Below are 19,071 nucleotides of genomic sequence, written 5' to 3' on the forward strand. Positions count from 1 at the left end.
ACACCTGCAGTAAACACACGCCCTAGCCATACATATAGTTATTCAAAAATTTTCAGTCTTGTATGGCATATTATCCCTGACCGTACATGTTCACTGTTCATTGCCATACCTCACTAATTCCAAGTACGCTAATGTTAATGTTACAAGCAAGCACAAACTGTCTAATCCATTGATGGAATGTCACTGTATGAAAAACCTCGTCGTCCCATGTACGTGTTGTATGCCAACCAAGAATGATATGATCCCGGAATAAACGTCAAACTGCCAATCACAATCAGAGTGTAGCCACGCCAGTGATCCTAAGCAACAGCAATACAGAACACATGACAACTGTGGAGTGTTACACAAAAACTTAGCTGTACTATACTATTACGTATAATTACAGATGAGGCAATGAAAATAAAATTATTACACTTGTAATTTAATAATCATTGCTGGTGTGTGTTGTCTGTTTGTTTGTTTGTTTGTTTGTGTGTGTACCAAACTTATAGCAGAAATGTATGCAGTCGATTTGGCCCTCATTTCAAAGTCATCTCATTGCCTCCAATAATCTGTCAATGCTTTGCATAAATCTGTATTAAATGGGGTACAAGTACTGGCATTGAAAAGACTAATGTCCTCACTGTTGGCATTGATAATCTATTAATGGCCATTGCTTACAGAAAGTTGACAATTTTTGCTATCTTGATGGTATTGTTAGTAAGACAGGAAGTTGTGACAGTAAAATACATAAGCAACAAAAGCTTCTCAAAAGTCATCAGACTATTAAAAGGTATTCTGATCTCTGTTTTAATAATAATTAATATAATAATATGTATTTTGTTTCTTACCAAGATGGTACAGTACCCAAAGGCATACACAATAACGACAAAATTACGTAGTCACAACAGACAGACATACACAAGAAAAAGAAGAAGAAAAATACTAACAACAATTACAAGCACTCATTGGATCAACCAACTCTTGTATTCTCTGTGTGACATGATCCTTCATGTTTCTCCTGCCTGGTATAACAATACGGTTCCAATAATGGTTCTGCTCTTGGGTTTCCGGTTGAATGATAAAGTTTGAAACAATATCATTAGCAGAATGACGGACTCTCCAAATGGACAATAGTTGCTGTCTAATAAGCAGGTCTTCTGCTTCTTTGAAAGTTGTTGGACCAAAGATATCTGTTAGAGAACATTGGCTAGGAATTCCTAGACCTTGTCTGTACCCTCTTCTCCATGCTTGGTGGATTCTGTCACATACTTTCCGAGATGATAGCTTCCATGTTGCACTTCCAGAATTGATTGCTGGCAACAACACTCCCTCCATTATGTTCTTCCAAACAAACGGATTTGACATAATCCCTTTCACTGACCTAGTAATCCATTAATTTTACTGACCCAAGTTTTATCAATTCCATTATTTACACAGATGTGACACTTAAGCTGTGAAACATTAAAACATTAGGAAGTCAAACAATTGAGATGTTAAATAGAATAAGAACTCTCACCACAGCTACATAAGACCCTATAGAGATACAGATAGAAAGACAGAGGTTACGGTAGGTGAGGTACAGACAATTGACCTCAAGCAAACAACTCTGCTGTAGACCATTTACAAACAAAATTAGCAGCCCTTGGAAATAACACAATGCTGGCTAGATACTACCTAAACAGACTTCAAATCACACAACTGGACTTTTAAACAAGCTCAAAATCGTCACACTTGGGATTCAATTCTGCATGCCTAAACCCATTGTAAGTATGGCCAAGAGGTGTGTGTGTGTGTGTGTGTGTGTGTGTGTGTGTGTGTGTGTGTGTGTGTGTGTGTGTGTGCGCGTGTGTGTGTGCATGTGCATGTGTAGGACTCTGTGTGGTTGGTTGGGCACATCGGTTGCATAGCCAAAAGCAGAATGGCCAAGCATATCCTTTTTGGTCGATTTCGTACAGTAAGACCTTTGGAAGGTGTGAAACTGCGATGGAAAGACAGACTAACTACACACATGAACTTGCCTATTATCTAGGCAAATTGGTATGACTTGAATAAAAACAAAAAGACATGGTATGACACTTGCACACAAGCATGCTGAAAAGAAGAGACACTATGTGCGTGTTTCCACTAGCTCAACATTAAACTAGTTTGTAGTACCCTAGCTTCGTCTGTGCCAATCAGTGTCCACTATTCGCTAACAATAGGTGACATATCCCACTTCCGCTACATATTGACCGGTCAATAAATCGGGCCAAATAACTGCCTGGGGCTACTGGTTTATCAAGATGTGAATTATTCATGAAAGGATATCAACGCCTCAGCTGGGTGCTACAAGCCGGTTATAGACCTTCTGGCAAGTGTATAAACGAATACACCCCACTGCACCCAGCTCGTTAGCACTTGGGCTTCGCCCTCGTGCCAACTCGTGGGCGGAGCGGGGTGTATTTCGTTTATACACTCCTCAGCGGTCTATAACCTATACTTAGTCTAAAAGAGTTCCTAAGCTAAACCAGTTCAAGAAGACAACTGTTTCCGGACATGTCTGTATTGCAATAGCATAGTATTCCTGGAATGACGCTTGCTGTGACACGTGTATTACATTGTGCTTCTTAGTAGCAATAGTCAAATGTCACTGAGACTCCAAATTCAGCATCTAGGTAGATGCAGTAGCTGCTAATTTCTGTCATTTATTTGATGACGCTTCCATCTTACGACATAATCCCATATCAACAAAATAATAGTAAAACCATCAAAATCGTGTTGTCAGCAACCATTTTCAAGCACACACGTTACCATCATTTGACAGTTAAAGCTATACCACTTGCTAAACTTACTACAAAACGGGTTTAGAAAAAGTGGTTTAGGTTTAGAGTATAACTGGTTTAGTGCATATGGAAGCAGGTCAATCCTTACTTAATCCAATTTAGATTAAACAACTTCGGTTCAAGCGGTAGTGAAAACACAGCCTACGTTACAGGAGAAAGGGAAAAACAAGAGACTGGAAGATATCTGCTCATTTATGACAGAAACAAACAACTTGTTCGTTCAAACTGTACAAGAGCTTTAGGAGACCAGGAGACACAAGTGTGAGAGTCTAAGGTCAAGACAACTACTGTGACAGATTCTTTCATACATCTCTGTTCAATGTCATCGTTATTTAGCGAAACAGCATCATCAGTAATGACGCTTGTGTTTCAGGTTGTGTGTTTCAGGTGTGTGTTTCAGGTGTGTGTGTGTGTGTGTGTGTGTGTGTGTGTGTGTGTGTGTGTGTGTGTGTGTGCGTGTGTGTGTGTGTGTGTGTGTGTGTGTGTGTGTGTGTGTGTGTGTGTGCGTGCATACAACAGGTCTAGTACATTCTCTACAACAGGGTCATAGAAACCGGTCCGGTTGGTCCGGTTTTGGACCATATTTCAAATTTTGTACTTCCACTAGTCGACAATTGGCTAATTAAATAACTAACTAATATATATACACCTATACATATATGTAAAAACATCCTTTTTGTTTGTGCTCCTACTACTTCCTCACAAACGTGACAAACGGAAGTTGCTCGAGAGTTGTCTTACCGATAAACAAATGAGACTGAATGTTGTTGCACATGTTTTTGTCAACAGTGAGCACAGGCTGAAACAATGCAAACGCTTTGTCATCAATGAAGATCTTCGTCACTACTTTGGATAGTTTGCATTACAGCATTTGTTGGTAAATGAAAGTAAACAATATATACGACTATACTGGAAGAAAGCTCCTTTCGCGCGATACATGTGGACCACACCCTCTTAACGTGCTATCCTTGGACCACGTGCTCTTAGTGCACACTAGACCGCACCATTTTCAAAATGCTTCCTACGGGCCTGTACAAAGTAAACAAAGCTAAATTAACCCTTCCATGCAATACATGAATGCATAGCAGCAGCAGCATTTACCATTATTCACAACTGCCATTAACACGATTTCACTTCACAGTTGAACATTTGTATGACATTTGAACGGACAAATTCATCCAAAATTTGGAACTCAAACAAAACAATAAGAATTAATAATAAATAATGTAATAATATATATTTCTATCATATCACCACAGTAATGCAGTTCCATTGGGGGCATACTAACATAACACACACACACACACACACACACACACACACACACACACACACACACACACACACACACACACACACACACACACACACTAGCTTCGCCCCAGACGCAGCGTGGATTGCAGCCCCGGATGCGCATCCATCACCACTACGTCTGGTACGGTACCGCCCTTTTCGGTCACCGTTAATCATATCCCTAGGGACATGATTAGTGTCAGTTACAAGAGTACTTTGTCGGTGTAGTAGATTACAGGAAACGACTGCCGTGTGAGATCTTCGCTAATTAGCGTGCAGTACGTAGGCAGCAGTCCAATGCATTGCAGTAGAGGCATATGATGCATTGCAGCTTCAACTGAGAACCTGTATATGTGTTCAAAGGCATGTTATGCACTGCAAGTGCCATTTCTGATCTGCCATTTCACCGCTGCGCTCTCTAAAGTAGCTGCAATCTCTTACTAATGCTTGATAGCGGCCTAAAATCGCAATATCGACAAGTACAGAGGCTAGAACAACGTCAAAGTCCAATCGAAAGCTCAATTCCTAGCTAATAACATTAATATGACACGCGCTAAAGAATTTGATTACATACTTACTCCCGCCCAGAAAGGCGGTACCATACCAGACGTAGTGGTGATGGTAGCGCATCCGGGGCTACAACCCACACTGCGTCTGGTGCAAGGCTACACACACACACACACACACACACACACACACACACACACACACACGAACATGCACACACACACACACACACACACACACACACACACACACACACACACAGCTAAATACAGTAACATACAAGACAAACCTCCCTTCAACCCTTACAATGACATTCCTAATTGTAACTTTTTGCCAACCACCAGAAAAAGAAGTCCTTTTACTAAGCCATTTATTGGATGAAACACCCTTTGTAAATACTTCAATTCTAAATTTCTTCATTCTTTCCACTGATTCTTGAAATGTACCTCCAAAAAGGTCACAAATTGATTCATTCCTCTTCATACACGTTTTGATTAATTAATTAATTAAATAAAAAGGGTTAACTCAATTAATTCACTTTTAAATACTTACTGAGATTCCTACTACACCTGTAGCAAGTAATGAGCCAAGAATAAGTAGAACAGATCCCACTAGAAACAGCATAACAGCAAGACCAATAGCCTTTACTGGCACTTTGACTGCTGGTTTCCTAAACTGCACAATAACTAAGCTTTTCTAGACTACACAACAGAAGTGCTGAAAGTGCTTTATAACCTGAGCATCTGTGTACGTCCGTTCTTCTCTAAGACGATGGTAGTCGTACTTGCCTTTTCTCCCACTCATACTGTAACGATCTCTATAAATGCCCGTATGTCTAAGCTGAACGCGCATACAATGCTCTGGGTATCCAACCAAGCTACTGCAATGGATCTATTTTACGTCATATCATGTCTTCTGACTCTTCAACTAGCGTTACTGCCGCAAAGGACTACAATATTTCGTCGTCAGATATGGAAACTTGAGGCCCAATATCTATATTTATATAAACTATACAAAGTCTAGGTAAGTAATCTTACATTATTTTTACATGAGAGTATAGTAGCGGCAACTGAAAAAGGGGACTTACTCAGAAACATATGTAACCATATTTTCAAACTGCTTCTAGGGATGCATGGTGTTGTTTATTGTTGTATAGCAGATTAGCTACTAGGCTCTAGCTAGTAAGTTTACTGGAATTCAGAGAAACACTGGTGGCTTGACGTTTGTAGCCTGCTGTTTACTTCTAGCTAGAAGACAGTTTACTGAGACACCGCTAGACTTTGAAGAAGCTTTATTTTTGCAACTTTATTAATTTCCTTGCTGTGCCTATGAGTGCTGCATGCATTCAATGAATTGGGTATGACTATCATGATCAGTAGTGGAAACTCGTAAGCTCTTTCCAGCTGTGTGGAGATACACATTTCTTTTTCTCATGCAGCTTAATTATTTATAACTTACCTACCAAACTGGCATTACGCTGCGGTCTCTTGACAGCATTGATTTGTTGGCATTTAATTCGTCATGAACTTGGATTGAAGTATGAAGATTCTCAATTTCTTTTAGTATTTAAAACTGCCATTTTCCAGAGTTTGCTGGATCAAGACAAAGGCGATTCATGCTATATAAATAGCAGAGTCTCATTTCTGTGCGGTAATATCAGTGGAAGAAAAATGCTTGCCAGAACTGTTCTCTTCTTAGAACGGCCAACAACAAAGGCTATTTGTCAGCCAAGAAAACTCTTGTGGTTTTTCTGGGTAAACGTGGGTATGCCTTATGCAAATAGCCGTATTATTCCTCTGGTATTATGTCTTTCTTTTCATACTTGTAGTGACGTACTTCCATCCTGGACCTGGAGACGGTGCTTTTGCAGAAAAGGACTATGGAGCTCTCAATAAGGTTTTTATTGACTACCAAAACAAACGTAACAGGTCAGCACAGATACTTTATTGACTATATACCTGCATAGTTGTTACAGAACTAGCAATGAGACTGAATAAATGACACCAGACTCTAAAAAGAAAGGGGCGTGGCTAGCGAGACTAGGCTCGGACTCCAAACTGTCGTTTGCGCCGAAACCGGAAAAGCAACCTGCAAACCGACGTCCAGTGAGTGCACATCATTGCAGTCTCGGAGGCAGCAGGTTTGAAATCAGTCTAATTCGTTGACGGTGAGTTTTGCGTCTGTCGTCTATTCTCTGACGATTGACGCAAGTCTGATATTGTGGATCACGTGCCGCCCTAGATCAACCGGCTACTCACAGGGTTAGGAACACTGAGAATATACTGATGCAATAATGAACAAGCTGTTGGCTCGGTATGCTCAAGCCGGAGAGTTATCTTACACTGACATAATCCGTCGAGTAGTTCTAACACTTAAGAGCGATCTCACTAGCTGGGGTCTTCACCTTGATTCTATTTCTGAGCTCACGGGAGCTCGTCCCGGAGCAACTCCACGTTTCATTCCTGCAGGACGAACTCTCGCAACTGCTAATCCCCAAACGGGTGCTATACTGCCTAATTGCACAGTGCTCAGGTTCGACTCACCAGAGAGGAAACCTCTCCTTCAACAGACAGTTGGAATTGGAACGAATTTTGACGAGGCCAAGTCTGAGGACGATCTGGAAAGAATGCTAAGAAAAGCAGCTTCTGAACCACAGGCTGACGGCAGCGGGAGGACACCTGGTCTAATGGGGACTTTGCATTGGAAACATCCAGCTGCCAGAAAATTTGTGAGCTGCAAAACACAGCCAGGTCACGGTCTCCGGAACTTCAATCTTTCTCTACTTGTGGACAACAGCTCGTTCTTCAGAGAACCGTTGTCTAAGTTTTCTGCACTGTGTGCATGGGAATGCGGCGATCCTGGCATTTTGTTCACGAACAGAATAAACAGCGAGCGCGCGAGAGGCAGGAATATGGAAGAGATGACGGCTACCGCGCCTTGTGGAGAGCTCTTTTTGCACGAGCGAGAAGTCTGCACTCTGGGAAACCTAAATCTTACGGCATACGTTTGCGACAGCAAATTCGACCTAGGAGGTGTAGCGAGAGATGTTGATCTTGCGGTCCGATTTCTCGATTGCGTCATAGATCATTACTCTCTTCCCTCGTCAGCTATGCGAGACGTCACCAATAAGTTGCGTCGGATTGGACTGGGCGTTATGGGATGGGCCACAACCTTGAAGTCACTCGGCATTGACTATTCGTCCAGCGAAGCATTGGACCTTGCGTCTTCGGTAGCTTACGTAATGAGAAAAACAGCCGACCGCTGCAGTCGAGCCTTGGCTAATGAGAAGGGATGTGCAACGGCCGCGTGTGCTGGAAGACGAAACGTCACTTGCTTGGCTCTTCCTCCCACAGGAGGCACGGCACCCCTGATCGGGGTCTCGTACGGCATCGAACCGGAGTTCAACGAGGCTCATCGCATATCACCACTCGATCACATCCGAATGCAAGCGGCGTGGCAGAAACACATCGACGCTGCCGTGTCCAAAACGGTAAACTTGCCGAGTACCTCGACTCCTTCAGATGTCGAGGAAGTGTTTCAGATGGCATGGAAGTTTGATTGCAAAGGAGTGACCGTTTATAGAGACAATGCCACAGTGGAGGCTGCCGCTTGTAGCACCGAGTGTGCAAAACCGTTCATTCTCCAAGATTCTACTGCTCTTTGGAATTAATTATTATTAACTGTTTGATTAATGATGGACCATCACGGTCAACAGACTAATTTCGCACGCAAATGTCGATCAATTGTTGGTATCATGCATGCATTGTATACTCAAATTGCTTGTTTTTGCTTTTGTGTGCATACCTTCCATTTTTTCATTATTTTTTTTATTGAAAATTGGCACGCAAGGTATGTGTTTTGTTAATGTGTGTTTATGCAGACACATTGTCAATTATTGTATAGGATATTGGAAATGCGCGGAAGCTGGCCTGTTTATATAAATTATAGTCGTTTATACGTATGCTATTACAGAAAAGCTGAATCGTTTGAATTGTAAGGCACTTTAGTCGTGAGCAATCAGGCCGTGACCCATTCTATAAATAAGATGATTATCTCTCTAGACGTTCGCTAGTTTATTTAACTCGCTTTCCAACTTTTATTGTAAATCGACTTTCGACTGTAACTGCATGCGTTGTCGTTTTGCCTAAAGTATTATAGTGTACCACTATCCGCCAACACTGGCGTGGGAAGCGGGGATGGGGGGAGGGTTTGAAGCCCTCTCGCTCAGTGTAGGAATTGAAATTTTCTGTGCCAGCGACTTTTGCAAATCCGTTTGCGATCTGGCAAGTGAGGTAGTTTTTGCTTACTCATGATCATGATGACACCCAACAAGGCCATTGCAATACATGTCATGCATCATTGAAGAGTACCCTTGGAAAATGAAACTTGACACAGAGGCAGCTGTATCAACGATAAGCAAAAGCGAATTTGACATACAGCTCCGCCTGTTAGTGAACCTGGAACCAATAACTCTTGAATTACGAACGTATACAGGGGAGACGGTACGACCTATTGGTGTTTGTAAGGTAAGGGTGGAGTATCAAGATCAGGTGAGATTGCATCCAACTTTACGTGTTACCGGGAAAAGGACCGGCTCTATTTGGACGTGAATGGCTTCGAGAAACACAATTACGATCGCCACTGCTACATCTAGAAACCAAGAGGAATCTAGACAGTGTCCTAAACAAACATGCGGATGTGTTCTCACTAGGACTAGGTGCGATCGAAGTAGTCAAAGCTAGAATTGTCTTAAAAGAGAACAGTAGACCGCGGTTCTGGATGGCCCGACCAGTACTCTTAGCACGGAGGCCACTGGTGGAACAGCAACGAGATACCTTCAAACGCAACGGTCTGGTGAAGCGAATTCAACACAGTGAGTGGACCGCTTCCATAGTAACCCCTATGAAGCGGGACAATACCGTTCGTATCATTGGTGATTTCAAGATGACAATGAATCCACAGCTAGACATTGACTCTTACCCTTTGCCACGGATCGATGACATATTCGCGCGCTTGAGTGGAGGAAGACAATTTAGCGTCCTCCATCTCCAGCCAGCTTATCTGAAGGAACTCGAAAAGACTCAAAGAAATATATGGTCGTCAACACGCCAAAAGGACCTTATCAATATCAGCGATTACCGTACGGCGTCGCCTCTGCGCCAGCAATCTGGCAACGAACTAGGACCAAATACTACAGAGTATAGAGGGAGTACAGTGTTATCTCGATGACATTATCATTACCGCCGAACCACTGAAGAACACCTCACAATCTTGGATTCGGTACTACAACGCCTTCAAGAATAAGGCCTCAAGGTTAATTGATCAAGACAAGTGTCGCGTCACTTTTTGCAAAACTCCATCGAATATTGCGGACACATTGCCTCAGCACGGGGCCTCCACCAATCACCCAAAACAACACAAGCCATCATTCAGATGTCAAGGTCGCCATGAAACCAGTTGTACCCCGGAGAAGGCTCCCCTACATAGATGGGAGTACCCAGCACTGCCCTGGCAGCACCTACATGTAGACTTCGGTGGCCCCATCGACAGCAGGATGCACATGGTAATTGCTGATGCCCACAAAAAATGGCCGGGAATCATAGAAATGAGAAATACAACAGCGGAGGAAACAGTCAAACAGCCGCGAACGGTCATGTCTAGAATGGGTATCCCGGAGCAACTAGTGACCGACAATGGGCCCCAGTTTACGTCGAAAGTATTTTAATCTTTTACGAAAGGCAACGGCATACGGCACATCACCGGAGCTTCGTATCACCCGGCAACCAACGGTCTCGCGGAACGTTTGGTGCGCAGTTTCAAAACGGTACTGAAGGCAAACAAAAGCAACAAGCCAACGCAACACAAATTTGACGAATTCTTACTAGCGTACCGCGTGTCTCCACAGGCCACCACGGACCAAAGCCCCATCGCAGCCTATGTTCGGGCGCAATGTTCGGACGAATTTGTATCTCTTGAAACCTGATGTTTGTAGGACGGTGAATCGTAAGCTGTTTAGTGATGAAAACAAACCTCATCGGTCTTTGACGAGGTACAGCAAGTGTTGGTCCGGAATTATCGGCCAGGGCACAAGGAGAGATTGCCTTCAAACAGGGCCTGTGTCATACCGAGTCAGTGCTAACGAGACAGTTTGGAGACGGCATGCCGATCAGCTGATTCCGGGACCTCGTTCCAACCATGACCCTAGATTTGAAGCCGAGGCTGAGTGTGAGAATGTTACACCTAAGGTGAACTCAGTCAGCGGCCCTCCAGATGACTCACAGGATGAATTAGCGATAGCTGAGGTCAAGCGACAAACAGAAGTACCACGGCCAACGGGAATGCTAATCAGGAACATGGCAGCCTTTCCGACGAGATCACAACTAGTTCAGGACGAGTAGTAAAGTCCGCCAAGCTACCCGACTATACGTACTATTAAGAGTCATCAAGTTGTTAATTAGCTGGAGTGTTAGGTAACCTAGGGACATTAGATTAGATAGAGGGGAGTGTAACGCAGTGGATTAGACGGGGTATTACGTTTATGCGCATGCGTATTGTTGTGTTCTAGTTTTAAGCGGGATCTACAATTGTTTAATTGGTATTTCACGAGTCTCCAAACGCGATTGGCTTATCGCGCCCTAGGTCATACACTTTACATTTGTTTCCGACGTCCGTGTATTATAATCTAGAGCTCTTTAATAATCCAGAGTCCTACCAATCACACCAAAGAAATCGAGAACAACAGCAAGCGAAGATTACACAGTTCGGTTGACTCACTTCCGGTGTGCCGCACTTCTACAACATTATAAGTAATTTATGTTTGCGATTGGCAAGAAATAAACAACAGAACTCACCTGTCTGCCAATGCTAACTAACGAGAAATTAATCGTTTTTTTCGTTTACGACGCTTATACAGGACTCTAGCACTGCGTAGCCACACCTGTGTCCCGTACATGTGTTGCGGTACTTTGACGACTACAAACTTTTTAGTAACTAGGGACTTTGCGGTCATGCGAAACGACTGTCGCTTTGTACGATTCTAGCTAGATTTTACAAATAGCTTCTACATAAAAAATTTCGTAACACTTTTATCGTAGTTTTTCTGCATATATAGCTGTGGAAGCGACAATGCCTAGTTGTGCGTAGACTCAACCCGGCCTCTCCGCCCTCGTCATTCCCCGGATAGTCAATCTTTTCATTATCCGGGGAATGACGATCGACTGGCGCGCTGAGCGGCAACCGCGAGAGAGAATCTGGTAGCCGAGGCCAGCAGACGAGGTCATGCAAAATATAAATGGAAAATGGGGTGGCTTTGCAGTGTGATTTGCCGACCACGCGACGCCGGTGCACACTGCATGTACGACAAATGGGCTCGTTCACTCGCAACTTGCGTAAACAGACTCAAACTTGCGTAGGTACGCAAAAAGGTATTACTGTAAAAACGCTAGTGACGAAAACATGCTACAAACCAGCTTTTTCATAATCTGATCAGAACAACACTGCAAACTACTGGTATATGGTGTAGTAGACCGAGATCGTAGGCTCACGTGTATGCCAAGGTTGTTATCAACTTGCCGTTACTGCAGCAACGGAGTCAACGGTATCATCACTGAGATGGACAATGTTGGACACCTGGAACTTAGGTATTCACATCGAAGAATTCAATGTGTTATAAAGTTATCGTATGTTTTACAGTTGGGGAGCTGGTTACAACGGCGGCCCAATCGGCTTTGTATCGTCAGATATTATTTGTGTTCCTTCTGGAAGCACCGTAACGTTTATTAGAGATGATGGATCGTGCTGCAGCGCGTACAAGAGTGTTGGAGAGGGCATGGGCTGTGTTGCAACTCACCACAGTGGTTTGTTCGCCTACAGCGATCACTCACTGCCGCCAAACATCTTTGTAGTTGGTTTTCCTCAGTTTGATCTTCGTTGTACATGCAGTGGTAAGCTACGTGTTGTGCTATGTACTGATATCGTTTTAGGTAATTTTACGTGGACACAAGACGACACGTACAACACACACACACACACACACACACACACACACACACACACACACACACACACACACACACACACACACACACACACACACACACACACACACACATGCATGCATGCCCGTGCATCCACAGACACAAATATATTGGGGTTTTAGAAGCTGTGACGTCTGAGGTTTTGAAAACATGGTGACACTTAATTAGATATCAATGACCACCAGAAGAACTGATTGTCATTGCCAACATGCAGTTCCCACATCAGATCACAGAAACTCGATCCCCGTTGATGGAAATGAGTCTACTCTCACAGACTGAGACATGGTCAGAAAAACAGTGAAATATAACAACAGACTCATTTCGTCATATTGCTGTCGCTACCTGAGATTGAACTCAGGCGATCATGGTCAGAGAACCAGAACTCTACATCCACTAGGCCATAGTGGTTTTATTGTTGTGGTGGTGGTGCATGGTTGTTGTCATTGTAATTGCTGTTATTTTGCTATGTCATGTATGGGGAATATATAATGATACTGTAAAATATTACTATTGTTATGTAGTAGTGCCATATTAGTAGTGATCGATTTACTAACAGTAACATTGGTTTACTTATTAACTCAAGGCTGGTTTACAGTAACTTACGCAAGCTGAGCATCAGCCCAGCCTATCACTAACGTAATGTCAGTGTCCTTCTGTAACATAATAACACCTTTCGCCGAGACGCTACATTCTGACCAGCGTTAATATGTTGGACTAGACTTGAGCTTTATTCGAGCGTCAACGTAATGTAAACCGGAAATTGTTCGATTTCTAACTATCAATCATCTGTCGCGCTTTCACTCATGTGATCCAGTTGTCTCAAGCAGAGAACAAGTAAAAGCAGGGAATCTTGGTAAGAAGGCATACAGAAACAGCAGTGGTTGTACAATTGCGTGTCACTTATCCGACCACCTTGGGACAGGACCCTGTTGGATAAGGGAATATGGTGGATAGCTGAAGCTGTTACGTACTCAGCTGTTGTTCATATCATACGGCATTTTTCCACATTATGTATACTGAATGTAGATGTGACTTTAAACGAACCGAATGTCTTATTGATCTAGTGACAAAAATTATACTTTCTCAGGACTGATTGTAAATTTATATAATATGCAGGATGCGTTATCTGTCATATCACCTGTCATATCATCTGTCATATCATATGGCAAGGTTGGCCTGTTGGATATCGGACGTGATAATTGAACATGGGATAAGTGACACGCGACTGTACTTGCTTGGCCTGCGTTAGCAACAGCCTTTGACACCAGACACTTTTCTCAGCTGATAGGGCATTGCTGGTTGTGCTCAGACATGCAGTATAAATCAGTAAGTTTGAGCGTTTGACTAAGTTTACATTATATGCTGGGCTGACACTCAGCTAGTGCGAGTTACTGTAAACCAGCCTTTACTCATCAAACTTCAAAGCATTGGATACTGAATGACTTGTTTGACTGAGTTACGTGGATTTAATTAACTGTCAGCATGAGAAATGTTAATTGACGATTTTCATATTTTGTTTTTAGGAGGAGCTGAATTGAGCTATCGTCATCTCTCATTTACTTATGACGGATGTCGTTTAGTTAGTCTTGGAGGAATTCCAGACTTCACACTGTGTGTCTGGTATGGTATATGTTTGTGTGTGTGTGTGTGTGTGTGTGTGTGTGTGTGTGTGTGTGTGTGTGTGTTTGTGTGTGTGTGTGTGTGTGTGTGTGTGTGTGTGTGTGTGTGTGTGTGTGTGTGTGTGAGTGTGAACGCTTGGACATGTGCATGCATGTGGGACATATGACCAAGTGTGAGTGGCATGCATGCATGTCATTGTATGCAGTCGCATGTGTACATTACACTATTACATAATTTGTACACGCTTCTATTACTGTTTAGAGATAAAGTTCTGTATTGCAGGGACTGTACAACAGGGTCTCAACTGTGTAAGACAGATTGTCGGGCATGGCCTAATGTTTGCAAAGTATCAAGCAATCCGTCAAATTGGTATCAGCTTGTTTCAACTGGACCAGACTGCATGGTTATCTGGGAAGTAGAAAAATGCAGTGAAACTTATGTTCTTGTGTCAAGGTGTGCTAACTAACTACTGACTGTCAATGAGTTTTTGAACTTAGTTGCAATAGACCATTGGTAAATTTAAGATACGTTTGTTTGTTATTCAGTATTTAGGTACTGTACTTGCTTGATTATTACTTCACACCTCATGGTAGTGATGGGGCCTTTTTCAAGAGCCTGACACCTAAAGGTGCAAAGTGGCAGAATCTCATTGATCAATTAACTTAAGTGGCATGCTGTTGTGCAACTACTAATTAAACCAGAGCTTCAAACCACTGCCACTGTGTAAATATAAAAACCTAATGTTCTGTATGCTGGTATCTGAGTCATTAAAACCTTGTAACTTGGAGTCAGATTCATCAGACTTGGAAAGTGCCAATTAAGACTAATTAAATGACTAAGAGGTGTGAAAATCTTAGAGCCTCAGCCAAAGTTAGGACTGGGGGCTTACTCGAGCCCTGGGTAATAATTAAGCAAGTATAATATTTGAATTATTGTTAAGTAGTTAAGTTATTTTAATAGTTTTTAATATTGTATATGAATTATGCACCAAGAAAATTATGGGTACAAGGACTATTTAAGGCATCTCTTAAGAATAATTAACAGCCTAGAAGTCGCCTTGTCTGTATTAAAACCCTCAAATGAGTTATTTCTGTGGATGATATATGTATGAATATTTACTATTTTACATGTAAAAGTTGTTAATTAAATTGGTGAAAGATAGATGCAACATAAGTTACGTTTAATTGAGACTTAATTGTCTCTTCGACTATTTGCAAATAAACAAAATTGCATATTTTATTTGTGTTATAATGTTTGTGCTTGTAAATCTCTTGTGTTTTGTGCAGTGAAGTTGGTCTTCCTGATGAAACAGAACGGGTCAGAATGAAGGCACGAAAATCTCAACCTGAAGTGACTATTCAGGATCTGCCAGGAGAAGAGCCATACTACCCATTTGGCCTTGGTGATGTTTTGTCAGAGTTTGGTTTTTACAATGACCTGGAAACTTGCCATCCAGTCGTTATCAGTGACCACTGTTGGGGGGATAATAATTCTGTGTACTGCTGCTGTAATGGTGGTCAAGTTATGAAGGTGGACGTTGAAAGGATGATAGTTGTGCTACTCGTCAACCCTGAGCTATCCAGGAGGCATCATGAAAGAGATGATGATGGTGATGATAATGAGCAACAGGGAGGGAAGAAGGAGAAGGAGGTAGAGGAGGAGAAGGATAACCCTAATGAAGAGCAAGGAGATATATCTGAAAATTGCATAGCAGTTAACAGGATTGGTGTATTTACTGGAGGAAAGGTAAGTTTATGACGAGAACAAGTTTCTCATACTTTGCTTACACTACAATTGTAGTACTTATTAAGCTTGAATTTTCTGTGCTTTCAGTTGGAATGCTGCTTGATCAGTAAAGCTATGAACTAATTTTTTTTTAGTTTTATGTTGTTTGGTTTTGGTGATTTTTGTGTGCATGTAATGTTATCATGGGCATTGTATGCTACATTGCACTTTGTATAACTTCACTCATGACATGGTCTGGCTCTTGTTGTCTTGTCGTATTTGATTAAATCGATATCTTCATTTCTTTGGTAGCCAAAAGAATGTGAGTTCTAGCGTGCATATTCTGTTAAAGGTTTTTGAGGTGAAATTTTATCATGATTGGATGAGCTTTGTAGCTTTTCATGTGGCAGTTTTGTCTAATATGTTTGAATTCGACGATGACAAATTGAGTTTTTTTGAAATTACAAAGTTTGGTATAATGGTGTGAATATTAAAATTAATGACCAGCAGTATCCAAGAACATACAATACAATCTATCTATTTTTAATTAAATAGACTTTGCTTGTTGCAACCAGTACTGAACATGCGGTTGCTTCAGCAAGCACTTTTGTCCGGAATGATTACATGATCTAGCAATGTGTGAAATTGCTCTAACAATGTGTAAACTGCTCCTAGGATGGTGTTATTCGTCGTATTTTACTGGAACCTAGAGGAGACAGTGAGGCACTCTGCTGTGTTGGTGGACAGGTTTCTAGTCTACTCTTTTCTCCTAACTTTGACAAAGTTTACTTTGGGTCGTCAGCGGTATGTAAACATTCTGAAAGTGTTGATGCTAGAGGAATCTAATGTGTACTGTTTTCTTGTTCCAGGGAAGTCTAAATTGGCTCCAAGGATCAGTTGAGGTAGAGAGAGTTCCTTCAACAGTGTTTGATCATTCCAGAGGGAAGTTTGTAGGAGTTGATATTTTGCTGTCTGGAGACAAGTACTGTGTAGTAAGTATATACATTTATATTGCAGCAGTTTCGTCATATGTTATGTGTAAAATACATGTCAAAATGTCATACATTTTCCATAGAGTACATGTAAGTGTATACTGTATTGTTTATGGTGGATGAAAGCATATCGAACTTCAACAGGTTTCAAATAAGTTTGGAGCTGCCTGGAAACCCTTAAATATACTGTAATTTATTGACTGTCAATGCACCCAGGTGCTTAATTAAGCTACTGTACTTTTAGAAGTCTAGCCACTTTTCCTGTGAATGATCATCTTCTGCGCTGTTGTTTGGGACAGAGCCAGTTATTGTACTATTATTGGTTAATCAAGACACTTACAGAGCTGAAGTACATGCTATGAAATTTCTTTTGTCTTTTAACACTCAGGCCAACAACAGCACTTACCCTAAGAGCATAATTTCTACACAGTTTTCAGACCTAATTGATTGTAACAGAAGACAAAATCAAGTAATTGGAGCTTTTGGGATTTCAATTATGTGCAATGTAACTCAATACTTTTATGGTTAACTCCTTAGTTAATGGTTAATTCACTGGAAATTTGTTGCGCTATTATCAATGGGCATTAAAGTGCAATCTCAGCAATTTTAAACATCTAAACATCATTAGTGCATACACAGCAACGTAAGCATATGTGTGTGACATCTACTACAGTGTTTCCACTGGCCTATCGCCAAATAGCCAAATGCTACAAATAGTAGTTGCTGGTGATAAAATGGCAATGCCTCCTTGCTGATTTGGCTAGCTGTTACAGTGTACTGTGTACGCCTTCCTCTAGATCAGGTGTTGCAGGCATAGTCGCTAAAGCATGCTATAAGAATGGCAATTAGCACGACACATTGTAACTCCAACAACTAGGAGGCCAATCTTTCGTGCATGCTTTGTTTTCATCTTGCACGTAGCGGGCACTCTGTGCATATGACTTCCATAAGCATCGAGATGCTTTTAGATTTAGTATAAAGCTAAGAAAGATTGCACTAAACGCTTAAAGTCTGGTTTGTAGACTTTGGCTTCCCAAGGTTACGTTCCTTTGGGCATAATTAACGTATATCAGATTAGTACTGCATTTGTTGTGACAATTAATAAACGCTGCCTGCTTGTCTGACCAGGTTAAACTTGACTCTTTAACCAAGTGGCTATTAATAGAATATTTCTAGCGGAAACACTGTCTACTAATAAACATGGCTTCTCAGATGTTTTTTTTAATTTTAAGGTCTTGAGATGCTTCTTCGAACAGCCCTTTTTCAAACATTTGTAATTAGTGTTTTCAGCAACCTATTGCTGATTAAACTGCAGAAGCACTACTAGTAAATTACTAAACCCTTGGCTGCTATTCACTTTGAATCTAATTAGTCAGAGCCAATGAAGAGTATGAGAAGGGGTTGGACACATTGACTGGCAAGTGGGACTGTCGACATCCAATAGCTATTTTCATACCTCTTGTGCAAAGACATCATCACATTAACTGGCACACTAATGTACACAGCGATAGCAATGAGTGAATACGCTGCATTCCAGTTATTCATCTGTTGGTAGCTTGGTAGATTTGTCCGTACACAGAGGTATTACTGTAACCCTAGTGCATGCACACATTGGGTTAATACTGCTTTTACAGTTTATTGTGGTTGTTGTCAGGTATACGTTCATTTGGTTAATTAAGTGAAAGAAAGACATTGTATTACATGTAGTTTACTTTTTACACAGCGTATGTGTTTTCAAATTAGAATGCAAAATAGGCATCTTGAACTAATGAGCTCATGTTTCTTATGTTTTTGGTTAGACCTGCCGAGAGAATGGTCTTGTGCAAGTTTGGGGCCTTGATGCTCCTTCTGTCATTGGATTTTGTGACCTCAATAGGAGTTGCATTTCACTCAGTTGCAGCTCTTCTAGTCATTCATGTGCAGTTGGTACAGCAGATGGTCACGTATATTTCTTGGATCTTTATGACATTGTAAAGCCACGGATTGTTTGTCGTCTCTGTTTACATCATAGTCCTGTGTCTCATATACGGTACGTAACTACTGTAGGAATAGTTTGAAATATGCTGGTCAGGCATTTGGTTATGTTTGTTTGGT

At 41.6% G+C, this 19,071-nt stretch overlaps 4 protein-coding genes across 11 annotated transcripts in view; 3 read left to right on the forward strand and 1 right to left on the reverse strand.

Annotated features, from left to right (window-relative positions):
• Nucleotides 1-5,428, reverse strand: part of LOC134186047 (transmembrane protein 230-like) — a 5,547-nt gene extending 119 nt beyond the window's left edge. Inside the window, exons 1-3 of one of the 3 annotated variants that reach the window (XM_062653968.1) lie at nt 5,340-5,428; nt 5,174-5,279; nt 1-299 (exon numbers count right to left, since the gene is read on the reverse strand). The exon at nt 1-299 is cut by the window's left edge and continues 119 nt beyond it. In XM_062653968.1, coding sequence (XP_062509952.1) covers nt 181-299; nt 5,174-5,279; nt 5,340-5,408 — 294 coding nt within the window. In that variant the 5' untranslated portion in view covers nt 5,409-5,428 and the 3' untranslated portion in view covers nt 1-180. The other 2 variants (XM_062653957.1, XM_062653964.1) reach the window with 2 other exon arrangements.
• A 54-nt stretch (nt 5,429-5,482) lies between these two features.
• On the forward strand, nt 5,483-8,546 carry LOC134186010 (vitamin B12-dependent ribonucleoside-diphosphate reductase-like). Of its 5 annotated transcripts, none has more exons than XM_062653925.1 (3): nt 5,483-5,627; nt 6,191-6,771; nt 6,846-8,546. In XM_062653925.1, exon 3 carries the CDS (start codon nt 6,898-6,900, stop codon nt 8,272-8,274), a length of 1,377 nt encoding a protein of 458 aa, XP_062509909.1. In that variant the 5' UTR covers nt 5,483-5,627; nt 6,191-6,771; nt 6,846-6,897; the 3' UTR covers nt 8,275-8,546. The 5 variants fall into 5 exon arrangements, with proteins under 5 accessions (XP_062509909.1, XP_062509915.1, XP_062509929.1 ...); XM_062653931.1 differs by having other exon boundaries at nt 6,191-6,744; XM_062653945.1 differs by having other exon boundaries at nt 6,191-6,500; nt 6,571-8,546.
• An 837-nt stretch (nt 8,547-9,383) lies between these two features.
• LOC134194998 (uncharacterized) lies at nt 9,384-9,833 on the forward strand. Its single transcript, XM_062664027.1, has one exon. The coding sequence runs from the start codon at nt 9,384-9,386 to the stop codon at nt 9,831-9,833; it is 450 nt and encodes a 149-aa protein (XP_062520011.1).
• A 2,354-nt stretch (nt 9,834-12,187) lies between these two features.
• Nucleotides 12,188-19,071, forward strand: part of LOC134182943 (cilia- and flagella-associated protein 43-like) — a 30,179-nt gene continuing 23,295 nt past the window's right edge. For both annotated transcript variants that reach the window (XM_062650388.1, XM_062650395.1), the window contains exons 1-8: nt 12,188-12,244; nt 12,297-12,547; nt 14,164-14,260; nt 14,543-14,713; nt 15,547-16,006; nt 16,661-16,789; nt 16,855-16,977; nt 18,777-19,006. In XM_062650388.1, coding sequence (XP_062506372.1) covers nt 12,216-12,244; nt 12,297-12,547; nt 14,164-14,260; nt 14,543-14,713; nt 15,547-16,006; nt 16,661-16,789; nt 16,855-16,977; nt 18,777-19,006 — 1,490 coding nt within the window. In that variant the 5' untranslated portion in view covers nt 12,188-12,215. The remainder of the gene's footprint in view (nt 12,245-12,296; nt 12,548-14,163; nt 14,261-14,542; nt 14,714-15,546; nt 16,007-16,660; nt 16,790-16,854; nt 16,978-18,776; nt 19,007-19,071) is intronic.

Source organism: Corticium candelabrum, chromosome 1 (genome assembly GCF_963422355.1).
Source record: "Corticium candelabrum chromosome 1, ooCorCand1.1, whole genome shotgun sequence".
Taxonomy (NCBI): Eukaryota; Metazoa; Porifera; class Homoscleromorpha; order Homosclerophorida; family Plakinidae; genus Corticium; species Corticium candelabrum.

Excerpts from the sequence above, each read along its gene's own strand:
- LOC134194998 (XM_062664027.1), top strand. The coding sequence starts at position 9,384 with ATGGCCCGACCAGTACTCTTAGCACGGAGGCCACTGGTGGAACAGCAA.
- LOC134186010 (XM_062653919.1), top strand. The coding sequence starts at position 6,898 with ATGAACAAGCTGTTGGCTCGGTATGCTCAAGCCGGAGAGTTATCTTAC.